Raw genomic sequence first — 11,670 nt, 5'->3', positions numbered from 1 at the left:
ACCTACAGGACCCCGGTATATACACATACACCACCGACACCTACAGGACCCCGGTATATACACATACACCACCGACACCTACAGGACCCCGGTATATACACATACACCACCACCTACAGGACCCCGGTATATACACATACACCACCACCTACAGGACCCCGGTATATACACATACACCACCGACATCTACAGGACCCCGGTATATACACATACACCACCGACACCTACAGGACCCCGGTGTATACACATACACCACCACCTACAGGACCCCGGTATATACACATACACCACCGACACCTACAGGACCCCGGTATATACACATACACCACCACCTACAGGACCCCGGTATATACACATACACCACCACCTACAGGACCCCGGTATATACACATACACCACCACCACCACCACCTACAGGACCCCGGTATATACACATACACCACCGACACCTACAGGACCCCGGTATATACACATACACCACCACCACCTACAGGACCCCGGTATATACACATACACCACCGACACCTACAGGACCCCGGTATATACACATACACCACCACCACCTACAGGACCCCGGTATATACACATACACCACCATCTACAGGACCCCGGTATATACACATACACCACCACCTACAGGACCCCGGTATATACACATACACCACCACCTACAGGACCCCGGTATATACACATACACCACCACCTACAGGACCCCGGTATATACACATACACCACCGACACCTACAGGACCCCGGTATATACACATACACCACCGACACCTACAGGACCCCGGTATATACACATACACCACCGACACCTACAGGACCCCAGTATATACACATACACCACCACCTACAGGACCCCGGTATATACACATACACCACCTACAGGACCCCGGTATACAGCGCGGACAGAGGCTCGGTGTAAGGTGGCTCTGGGGGTCTCTGTCTCCGCTGACCTCGGGGGTCCTAGAAGTGTCCGCCAGGATGACGGCGCAGGCGCACTGTGACCCGAGAGCTGTGCGGATCGGACGCCACGTGACGCCAGACAATGACATTGGCAGAATGAGGAATCACAGGCGTCTCCTATTGCCACATCCAATATGGCGGCCTCGGGGTCATCTGATCGTATCGAGAGAAGTGATTGGCTGTGTGATCAGGTGACTGGGCGGAGCTATATCTGTGGCGCCCGGGCGGGATCTGCCCACGTGTTCAGCCAAAGTCCCGTCCTGACAGAGGAGCAACAGAGAGCAGCAGCGCCATGTCCCAGGTGAGGCGGCCGCGGTGTGACCGGGAGACTGCGCCCCAATGCTGCAGCCATGACGGTTGTCAGGTGTTCCCCCCCCCCTCCTCCTCCCCCCCCCTCCCCCTCCTCCTCCCCCCTCCCCCTCCTCCTCCCCTGTGCGGTACTGTCTTCTCCCCCCCCCCTCCCCTGTGCGGTACTGTCTCCCCCCTCCCCTGTGCGGTACTGTCTCCCCCCTCCCCTGTGCGGTACTGTCTCCCCCCTCCCCTGTGCGGTACTGTCTTCCCCCCCCCCCTCCCCTGTGCGGTACTGTCTTCCCCCCCCCCTCCCCTGTGCGGTACTGTCTTCCCCCCCCCTCCCCTGTGCGGTACTGTCTCCCCCCCCCCCCCCTCCCCTGTGCGGTACTGTTTTCCCCCCCCCCTCCCCTGTGCGGTACTGTTTTCCCCCCCCCCTCCCCTGTGCGGTACTGTCTTCCCCCCCCCCCCTCCCCTGTGCGGTACTGTCTTCCCCCCCCCTCCCCTGTGCGGTACTGTCTCCCCCCTCCCCTGTGCGGTACTGTCTCCCCCCTCCCCTGTGCGGTACTGTCTCCCCCCTCCCCTGTGCGGTACTGTCTCCCCCCTCCCCTGTGCGGTACTGTCTCCCCCCTCCCCTGTGCGGTACTGTCTCCCCCCTCCCCTGTGCGGTACTGTCTTCCCCCCCCCCTCCCCTGTGCGGTACTGTCTTCCCCCCCCCCCTCCCCTGTGCGGTACTGTCTTCCCCCCCCCCTCCCCTGTGCGGTACTGTCTTCCCCCCCCCCTCCCCTGTGCGGTACTGTCTTCCCCCCCCCCTCCCCTGTGCGGTACTGTCTCCCCCCCCCCTCCCCTGTGCGGTACTGTTTTCCCCCCCCCCCTCCCCTGTGCGGTACTGTCTTCCCCCCCCCCTCCCCTGTGCGGTACTGTCTTCCCCCCCCCCCTCCCCTGTGCGGTACTGTCTCCCCCCCCCCCCTCCCCTGTGCGGTACTGTCTTTCCCCCCCCCCCCCTGTGCGGTACTGTCTTTCCCCCCCCCTCCCCTGTGCGGTACTGTCTTCTCCCCCCCCCTCCCCTGTGCGGTACTGTCTTCCCCCCCCCTCGTGCGGTACTGTCTCCCCCCTCCCCTGTGCGGTACTGTCTCCCCCCTCCCCTGTGCGGTACTGTCTCCCCCCTCCCCTGTGCGGTACTGTCTCCCCCCTCCCCTGTGCGGTACTGTCTCCCCCCTCCCCTGTGCGGTACTGTCTCCCCCCTCCCCTGTGCGGTACTGTCTCCCCCCTCCCCTGTGCGGTACTGTCTCCCCCCTCCCCTGTGCGGTACTGTCTCCCCCCTCCCCTGTGCGGTACTGTCTCCCCCCTCCCCTGTGCGGTACTGTCTCCCCCCTCCCCTGTGCGGTACTGTCTCCCCCCTCCCCTGTGCGGTACTGTCTCCCCCCTCCCCTGTGCGGTACTGTCTCCCCCCTCCCCTGTGCGGTACTGTCTCCCCCCTCCCCTGTGCGGTACTGTCTCCCCCCTCCCCTGTGCGGTACTGTCTCCCCCCTCCCCTGTGCGGTACTGTCTCCCCCCTCCCCTGTGCGGTACTGTCTCCCCCCTCCCCTGTGCGGTACTGTCTCCCCCCTCCCCTGTGCGGTACTGTCTCCCCCCTCCCCTGTGCGGTACTGTCTCCCCCCTCCCCTGTGCGGTACTGTCTCCCCCCTCCCCTGTGCGGTACTGTCTCCCCCCTCCCCTGTGCGGTACTGTCTCCCCCCTCCCCTGTGCGGTACTGTCTCCCCCCTCCCCTGTGCGGTACTGTCTCCCCCCTCCCCTGTGCGGTACTGTCTCCCCCCTCCCCTGTGCGGTACTGTCTCCCCCCTCCCCTGTGCGGTACTGTCTCCCCCCTCCCCTGTGCGGTACTGTCTCCCCCCTCCCCTGTGCGGTACTGTCTCCCCCCTCCCCTGTGCGGTACTGTCTCCCCCCTCCCCTGTGCGGTACTGTCTCCCCCCTCCCCTGTGCGGTACTGTCTCCCCCCTCCCCTGTGCGGTACTGTCTCCCCCCTCCCCTGTGCGGTACTGTCTCCCCCCTCCCCTGTGCGGTACTGTCTCCCCCCTCCCCTGTGCGGTACTGTCTCCCCCCTCCCCTGTGCGGTACTGTCTCCCCCCTCCCCTGTGCGGTACTGTCTCCCCCCTCCCCTGTGCGGTACTGTCTCCCCCCTCCCCTGTGCGGTACTGTCTCCCCCCTCCCCTGTGCGGTACTGTCTCCCCCCTCCCCTGTGCGGTACTGTCTCCCCCCTCCCCTGTGCGGTACTGTCTCCCCCCTCCCCTGTGCGGTACTGTCTCCCCCCTCCCCTGTGCGGTACTGTCTCCCCCCTCCCCTGTGCGGTACTGTCTCCCCCCTCCCCTGTGCGGTACTGTCTCCCCCCTCCCCTGTGCGGTACTGTCTCCCCCCTCCCCTGTGCGGTACTGTCTCCCCCCTCCCCTGTGCGGTACTGTCTCCCCCCTCCCCTGTGCGGTACTGTCTCCCCCCTCCCCTGTGCGGTACTGTCTCCCCCCTCCCCTGTGCGGTACTGTCTCCCCCCTCCCCTGTGCGGTACTGTCTCCCCCCTCCCCTGTGCGGTACTGTCTCCCCCCTCCCCTGTGCGGTACTGTCTCCCCCCTCCCCTGTGCGGTACTGTCTCCCCCCTCCCCTGTGCGGTACTGTCTCCCCCCTCCCCTGTGCGGTACTGTCTCCCCCCTCCCCTGTGCGGTACTGTCTCCCCCCTCCCCTGTGCGGTACTGTCTCCCCCCTCCCCTGTGCGGTACTGTCTCCCCCCTCCCCTGTGCGGTACTGTCTCCCCCCTCCCCTGTGCGGTACTGTCTCCCCCCTCCCCTGTGCGGTACTGTCTCCCCCCTCCCCTGTGCGGTACTGTCTCCCCCCTCCCCTGTGCGGTACTGTCTCCCCCCTCCCCTGTGCGGTACTGTCTCCCCCCTCCCCTGTGCGGTACTGTCTCCCCCCTCCCCTGTGCGGTACTGTCTCCCCCCTCCCCTGTGCGGTACTGTCTCCCCCCTCCCCTGTGCGGTACTGTCTCCCCCCTCCCCTGTGCGGTACTGTCTCCCCCCTCCCCTGTGCGGTACTGTCTCCCCCCTCCCCTGTGCGGTACTGTCTCCCCCCTCCCCTGTGCGGTACTGTCTCCCCCCTCCCCTGTGCGGTACTGTCTCCCCCCTCCCCTGTGCGGTACTGTCTCCCCCCTCCCCTGTGCGGTACTGTCTCCCCCCTCCCCTGTGCGGTACTGTCTCCCCCCTCCCCTGTGCGGTACTGTCTCCCCCCTCCCCTGTGCGGTACTGTCTCCCCCCTCCCCTGTGCGGTACTGTCTCCCCCCTCCCCTGTGCGGTACTGTCTCCCCCCTCCCCTGTGCGGTACTGTCTCCCCCCTCCCCTGTGCGGTACTGTCTCCCCCCTCCCCTGTGCGGTACTGTCTCCCCCCTCCCCTGTGCGGTACTGTCTCCCCCCTCCCCTGTGCGGTACTGTCTCCCCCCTCCCCTGTGCGGTACTGTCTCCCCCCTCCCCTGTGCGGTACTGTCTCCCCCCTCCCCTGTGCGGTACTGTCTCCCCCCTCCCCTGTGCGGTACTGTCTCCCCCCTCCCCTGTGCGGTACTGTCTCCCCCCTCCCCTGTGCGGTACTGTCTCCCCCCTCCCCTGTGCGGTACTGTCTCCCCCCTCCCCTGTGCGGTACTGTCTCCCCCCTCCCCTGTGCGGTACTGTCTCCCCCCTCCCCTGTGCGGTACTGTCTCCCCCCTCCCCTGTGCGGTACTGTCTCCCCCCTCCCCTGTGCGGTACTGTCTCCCCCCTCCCCTGTGCGGTACTGTCTCCCCCCTCCCCTGTGCGGTACTGTCTCCCCCCTCCCCTGTGCGGTACTGTCTCCCCCCTCCCCTGTGCGGTACTGTCTCCCCCCTCCCCTGTGCGGTACTGTCTCCCCCCTCCCCTGTGCGGTACTGTCTCCCCCCTCCCCTGTGCGGTACTGTCTCCCCCCTCCCCTGTGCGGTACTGTCTCCCCCCTCCCCTGTGCGGTACTGTCTCCCCCCTCCCCTGTGCGGTACTGTCTCCCCCCTCCCCTGTGCGGTACTGTCTCCCCCCTCCCCTGTGCGGTACTGTCTCCCCCCTCCCCTGTGCGGTACTGTCTCCCCCCTCCCCTGTGCGGTACTGTCTCCCCCCTCCCCTGTGCGGTACTGTCTCCCCCCTCCCCTGTGCGGTACTGTCTCCCCCCTCCCCTGTGCGGTACTGTCTCCCCCCTCCCCTGTGCGGTACTGTCTCCCCCCTCCCCTGTGCGGTACTGTCTCCCCCCTCCCCTGTGCGGTACTGTCTCCCCCCTCCCCTGTGCGGTACTGTCTCCCCCCTCCCCTGTGCGGTACTGTCTCCCCCCTCCCCTGTGCGGTACTGTCTCCCCCCTCCCCTGTGCGGTACTGTCTCCCCCCTCCCCTGTGCGGTACTGTCTCCCCCCTCCCCTGTGCGGTACTGTCTCCCCCCTCCCCTGTGCGGTACTGTCTCCCCCCTCCCCTGTGCGGTACTGTCTCCCCCCTCCCCTGTGCGGTACTGTCTCCCCCCTCCCCTGTGCGGTACTGTCTCCCCCCTCCCCTGTGCGGTACTGTCTCCCCCCTCCCCTGTGCGGTACTGTCTCCCCCCTCCCCTGTGCGGTACTGTCTCCCCCCTCCCCTGTGCGGTACTGTCTCCCCCCTCCCCTGTGCGGTACTGTCTCCCCCCTCCCCTGTGCGGTACTGTCTCCCCCCTCCCCTGTGCGGTACTGTCTCCCCCCTCCCCTGTGCGGTACTGTCTCCCCCCTCCCCTGTGCGGTACTGTCTCCCCCCTCCCCTGTGCGGTACTGTCTCCCCCCTCCCCTGTGCGGTACTGTCTCCCCCCTCCCCTGTGCGGTACTGTCTCCCCCCTCCCCTGTGCGGTACTGTCTCCCCCCTCCCCTGTGCGGTACTGTCTCCCCCCTCCCCTGTGCGGTACTGTCTCCCCCCTCCCCTGTGCGGTACTGTCTCCCCCCTCCCCTGTGCGGTACTGTCTCCCCCCTCCCCTGTGCGGTACTGTCTCCCCCCTCCCCTGTGCGGTACTGTCTCCCCCCTCCCCTGTGCGGTACTGTCTCCCCCCTCCCCTGTGCGGTACTGTCTCCCCCCTCCCCTGTGCGGTACTGTCTCCCCCCTCCCCTGTGCGGTACTGTCTCCCCCCTCCCCTGTGCGGTACTGTCTCCCCCCTCCCCTGTGCGGTACTGTCTCCCCCCTCCCCTGTGCGGTACTGTCTCCCCCCTCCCCTGTGCGGTACTGTCTCCCCCCTCCCCTGTGCGGTACTGTCTCCCCCCTCCCCTGTGCGGTACTGTCTCCCCCCTCCCCTGTGCGGTACTGTCTCCCCCCTCCCCTGTGCGGTACTGTCTCCCCCCTCCCCTGTGCGGTACTGTCTCCCCCCTCCCCTGTGCGGTACTGTCTCCCCCCTCCCCTGTGCGGTACTGTCTCCCCCCTCCCCTGTGCGGTACTGTCTCCCCCCTCCCCTGTGCGGTACTGTCTCCCCCCTCCCCTGTGCGGTACTGTCTCCCCCCTCCCCTGTGCGGTACTGTCTCCCCCCTCCCCTGTGCGGTACTGTCTCCCCCCTCCCCTGTGCGGTACTGTCTCCCCCCTCCCCTGTGCGGTACTGTCTCCCCCCTCCCCTGTGCGGTACTGTCTCCCCCCTCCCCTGTGCGGTACTGTCTCCCCCCTCCCCTGTGCGGTACTGTCTCCCCCCTCCCCTGTGCGGTACTGTCTCCCCCCTCCCCTGTGCGGTACTGTCTCCCCCCTCCCCTGTGCGGTACTGTCTCCCCCCTCCCCTGTGCGGTACTGTCTCCCCCCTCCCCTGTGCGGTACTGTCTCCCCCCTCCCCTGTGCGGTACTGTCTCCCCCCTCCCCTGTGCGGTACTGTCTCCCCCCTCCCCTGTGCGGTACTGTCTCCCCCCTCCCCTGTGCGGTACTGTCTCCCCCCTCCCCTGTGCGGTACTGTCTCCCCCCTCCCCTGTGCGGTACTGTCTCCCCCCTCCCCTGTGCGGTACTGTCTCCCCCCTCCCCTGTGCGGTACTGTCTCCCCCCTCCCCTGTGCGGTACTGTCTCCCCCCTCCCCTGTGCGGTACTGTCTCCCCCCTCCCCTGTGCGGTACTGTCTCCCCCCTCCCCTGTGCGGTACTGTCTCCCCCCTCCCCTGTGCGGTACTGTCTCCCCCCTCCCCTGTGCGGTACTGTCTCCCCCCTCCCCTGTGCGGTACTGTCTCCCCCCTCCCCTGTGCGGTACTGTCTCCCCCCTCCCCTGTGCGGTACTGTCTCCCCCCTCCCCTGTGCGGTACTGTCTCCCCCCTCCCCTGTGCGGTACTGTCTCCCCCCTCCCCTGTGCGGTACTGTCTCCCCCCTCCCCTGTGCGGTACTGTCTCCCCCCTCCCCTGTGCGGTACTGTCTCCCCCCTCCCCTGTGCGGTACTGTCTCCCCCCTCCCCTGTGCGGTACTGTCTCCCCCCTCCCCTGTGCGGTACTGTCTCCCCCCTCCCCTGTGCGGTACTGTCTCCCCCCTCCCCTGTGCGGTACTGTCTCCCCCCTCCCCTGTGCGGTACTGTCTCCCCCCTCCCCTGTGCGGTACTGTCTCCCCCCTCCCCTGTGCGGTACTGTCTCCCCCCTCCCCTGTGCGGTACTGTCTCCCCCCTCCCCTGTGCGGTACTGTCTCCCCCCTCCCCTGTGCGGTACTGTCTCCCCCCTCCCCTGTGCGGTACTGTCTCCCCCCTCCCCTGTGCGGTACTGTCTCCCCCCTCCCCTGTGCGGTACTGTCTCCCCCCTCCCCTGTGCGGTACTGTCTCCCCCCTCCCCTGTGCGGTACTGTCTCCCCCCTCCCCTGTGCGGTACTGTCTCCCCCCTCCCCTGTGCGGTACTGTCTCCCCCCTCCCCTGTGCGGTACTGTCTCCCCCCTCCCCTGTGCGGTACTGTCTCCCCCCTCCCCTGTGCGGTACTGTCTCCCCCCTCCCCTGTGCGGTACTGTCTCCCCCCTCCCCTGTGCGGTACTGTCTCCCCCCTCCCCTGTGCGGTACTGTCTCCCCCCTCCCCTGTGCGGTACTGTCTCCCCCCTCCCCTGTGCGGTACTGTCTCCCCCCTCCCCTGTGCGGTACTGTCTCCCCCCTCCCCTGTGCGGTACTGTCTCCCCCCTCCCCTGTGCGGTACTGTCTCCCCCCTCCCCTGTGCGGTACTGTCTCCCCCCTCCCCTGTGCGGTACTGTCTCCCCCCTCCCCTGTGCGGTACTGTCTCCCCCCTCCCCTGTGCGGTACTGTCTCCCCCCTCCCCTGTGCGGTACTGTCTCCCCCCTCCCCTGTGCGGTACTGTCTCCCCCCTCCCCTGTGCGGTACTGTCTCCCCCCTCCCCTGTGCGGTACTGTCTCCCCCCTCCCCTGTGCGGTACTGTCTCCCCCCTCCCCTGTGCGGTACTGTCTCCCCCCTCCCCTGTGCGGTACTGTCTCCCCCCTCCCCTGTGCGGTACTGTCTCCCCCCTCCCCTGTGCGGTACTGTCTCCCCCCTCCCCTGTGCGGTACTGTCTCCCCCCTCCCCTGTGCGGTACTGTCTCCCCCCTCCCCTGTGCGGTACTGTCTCCCCCCTCCCCTGTGCGGTACTGTCTCCCCCCTCCCCTGTGCGGTACTGTCTCCCCCCTCCCCTGTGCGGTACTGTCTCCCCCCTCCCCTGTGCGGTACTGTCTCCCCCCTCCCCTGTGCGGTACTGTCTCCCCCCTCCCCTGTGCGGTACTGTCTCCCCCCCTCCCCTGTGCGGTACTGTCTCCCCCCTCCCCTGTGCGGTACTGTCTCCCCCCCTCCCCTGTGCGGTACTGTCTCCCCCCTCCCCTGTGCGGTACTGTCTCCCCCCTCCCCTGTGCGGTACTGTCTCCCCCCTCCCCTGTGCGGTACTGTCTCCCCCCTCCCCTGTGCGGTACTGTCTCCCCCCTCCCCTGTGCGGTACTGTCTCCCCCCTCCCCTGTGCGGTACTGTCTCCCCCCTCCCCTGTGCGGTACTGTCTCCCCCCTCCCCTGTGCGGTACTGTCTCCCCCCTCCCCTGTGCGGTACTGTCTCCCCCCTCCCCTGTGCGGTACTGTCTCCCCCCTCCCCTGTGCGGTACTGTCTCCCCCCTCCCCTGTGCGGTACTGTCTCCCCCCTCCCCTGTGCGGTACTGTCTCCCCCCTCCCCTGTGCGGTACTGTCTCCCCCCTCCCCTGTGCGGTACTGTCTCCCCCCTCCCCTGTGCGGTACTGTCTCCCCCCTCCCCTGTGCGGTACTGTCTCCCCCCTCCCCTGTGCGGTACTGTCTCCCCCCTCCCCTGTGCGGTACTGTCTCCCCCCTCCCCTGTGCGGTACTGTCTCCCCCCTCCCCTGTGCGGTACTGTCTCCCCCCTCCCCTGTGCGGTACTGTCTCCCCCCTCCCCTGTGCGGTACTGTCTCCCCCCTCCCCTGTGCGGTACTGTCTCCCCCCTCCCCTGTGCGGTACTGTCTCCCCCCTCCCCTGTGCGGTACTGTCTCCCCCCTCCCCTGTGCGGTACTGTCTCCCCCCTCCCCTGTGCGGTACTGTCTCCCCCCTCCCCTGTGCGGTACTGTCTCCCCCCTCCCCTGTGCGGTACTGTCTCCCCCCTCCCCTGTGCGGTACTGTCTCCCCCCTCCCCTGTGCGGTACTGTCTCCCCCCTCCCCTGTGCGGTACTGTCTCCCCCCTCCCCTGTGCGGTACTGTCTCCCCCCTCCCCTGTGCGGTACTGTCTCCCCCCTCCCCTGTGCGGTACTGTCTCCCCCCTCCCCTGTGCGGTACTGTCTCCCCCCTCCCCTGTGCGGTACTGTCTCCCCCCTCCCCTGTGCGGTACTGTCTCCCCCCTCCCCTGTGCGGTACTGTCTCCCCCCTCCCCTGTGCGGTACTGTCTCCCCCCTCCCCTGTGCGGTACTGTCTCCCCCCTCCCCTGTGCGGTACTGTCTCCCCCCTCCCCTGTGCGGTACTGTCTCCCCCCTCCCCTGTGCGGTACTGTCTCCCCCCTCCCCTGTGCGGTACTGTCTCCCCCCTCCCCTGTGCGGTACTGTCTCCCCCCTCCCCTGTGCGGTACTGTCTCCCCCCTCCCCTGTGCGGTACTGTCTCCCCCCCTCCCCTGTGCGGTACTGTCTCCCCCCCCTCCCCTGTGCGGTACTGTCTCCCCCCCCTCCCCTGTGCGGTACTGTCTCCCCCCCCTCCCCTGTGCGGTACTGTCTCCCCCCCCTCCCCTGTGCGGTACTGTCTCCCCCCCCTCCCCTGTGCGGTACTGTCTCCCCCCCCTCCCCTGTGCGGTACTGTCTCCCCCCCTCCCCTGTGCGGTACTGTCTCCCCCCCCTCCCCTGTGCGGTACTGTCTCCCCCCCCTCCCCTGTGCGGTACTGTCTCCCCCCCTCCCCTGTGCGGTACTGTCTTCTCCCTGCTGGTTCCGTTACTGTGGTGATGCAGGGCTCCGCCTCCTCTTTCAGGCTGACTTTGACACCGCGGCGGCGGAGGTGAAGCGTCTGACGTCGTCTCCCAGTGACCCGGAGCTGCTGGAGCTGTACGCGCTGTACAAGCAGGCGACGGCCGGGGACGTGAACACCGGTGAGTGCGGGGGAGGGGGGCTGTCATGGCGGCTGTCGCTCACCTCCTCTCTCCTGTCTGCAGAGCGGCCGGGGTTCATGGACTTCAAGGGGAAAGCCAAGTGGGACGCCTGGGCTGGGAAGAAAGGTGAGTGCAGCGGTGAGTGTGGGGGGCCGTGTGTGGGGGTCTCCCCGGTCATCACCATCTCATCCTCTCCTGCAGGAACCAGTCAGGACGACGCTCGGGCGCAATACATCCAGCTGGTGAGCGAGCTGAAGGGCAAATACGGCTGCAACTGAAGGGTTAATGTCACCGGCTGCTCCGCTCAATAAAGCTTTCTTATTCTATACTGCAGCTCCTTATTTGTGCGCCGCCGCCGTCCCCCGGGAGTGCGCCTCTCGCATCATCACCACTAGAGGGGCCTCCTCACATACAGATGTGTGTATATACAGTCACCAATAGAGGGGGCTCCTCACATACAGATGTATATATACAGTCACCACTAGAGGGGGCTCCTCACATACAGATGTGTGTATATATAGTCACCACTAGAGGGAGCTCCTCACATACAGATGTGTATATATATAGTCACCACTAGAGGGGGCTCCTCACATACAGATGTGTATATATATAGTCACCACTAGAGGGAGCTCCTCACATACAGATGTGTATATATATATATATATATATATATATATAGTCACCACTAGAGGGGGCTCCTCACATACAGATGTGTATATATATAGTCACCACTAGAGGGAGCTCCTCACATACAGATGTGTATATATATATATATATATATATATATATACAGTCACCACTAGAGGGGGCTCCTCACATACAGATGTGTGTGTATATATATATA

At 66.3% G+C, this 11,670-nt stretch overlaps 1 protein-coding gene across 1 annotated transcript; it reads left to right on the top strand.

Annotated features, from left to right (window-relative positions):
- Positions 1 to 1,131: 1,131 nt before the first annotated feature.
- On the top strand, positions 1,132 to 11,152 carry DBI (diazepam binding inhibitor, acyl-CoA binding protein). Its single transcript, XM_077275258.1, has 4 exons — positions 1,132 to 1,269; positions 10,709 to 10,826; positions 10,890 to 10,952; positions 11,028 to 11,152. The coding sequence occupies exons 1-4, from the start codon at positions 1,261 to 1,263 to the stop codon at positions 11,102 to 11,104; spliced, it is 267 nt and encodes an 88-aa protein (XP_077131373.1). The 5' UTR covers positions 1,132 to 1,260; the 3' UTR covers positions 11,105 to 11,152.
- Positions 11,153 to 11,670: the final 518 nt, after the last annotated feature.

This window comes from Ranitomeya variabilis, chromosome 7 (assembly GCF_051348905.1).
Source record: "Ranitomeya variabilis isolate aRanVar5 chromosome 7, aRanVar5.hap1, whole genome shotgun sequence".
In the NCBI taxonomy this organism is placed as follows: Eukaryota; Metazoa; Chordata; class Amphibia; order Anura; family Dendrobatidae; genus Ranitomeya; species Ranitomeya variabilis.
Note: the sequence above shows the minus strand (reverse complement) of the source record. Positions and strands in the feature narration are given on the sequence as shown.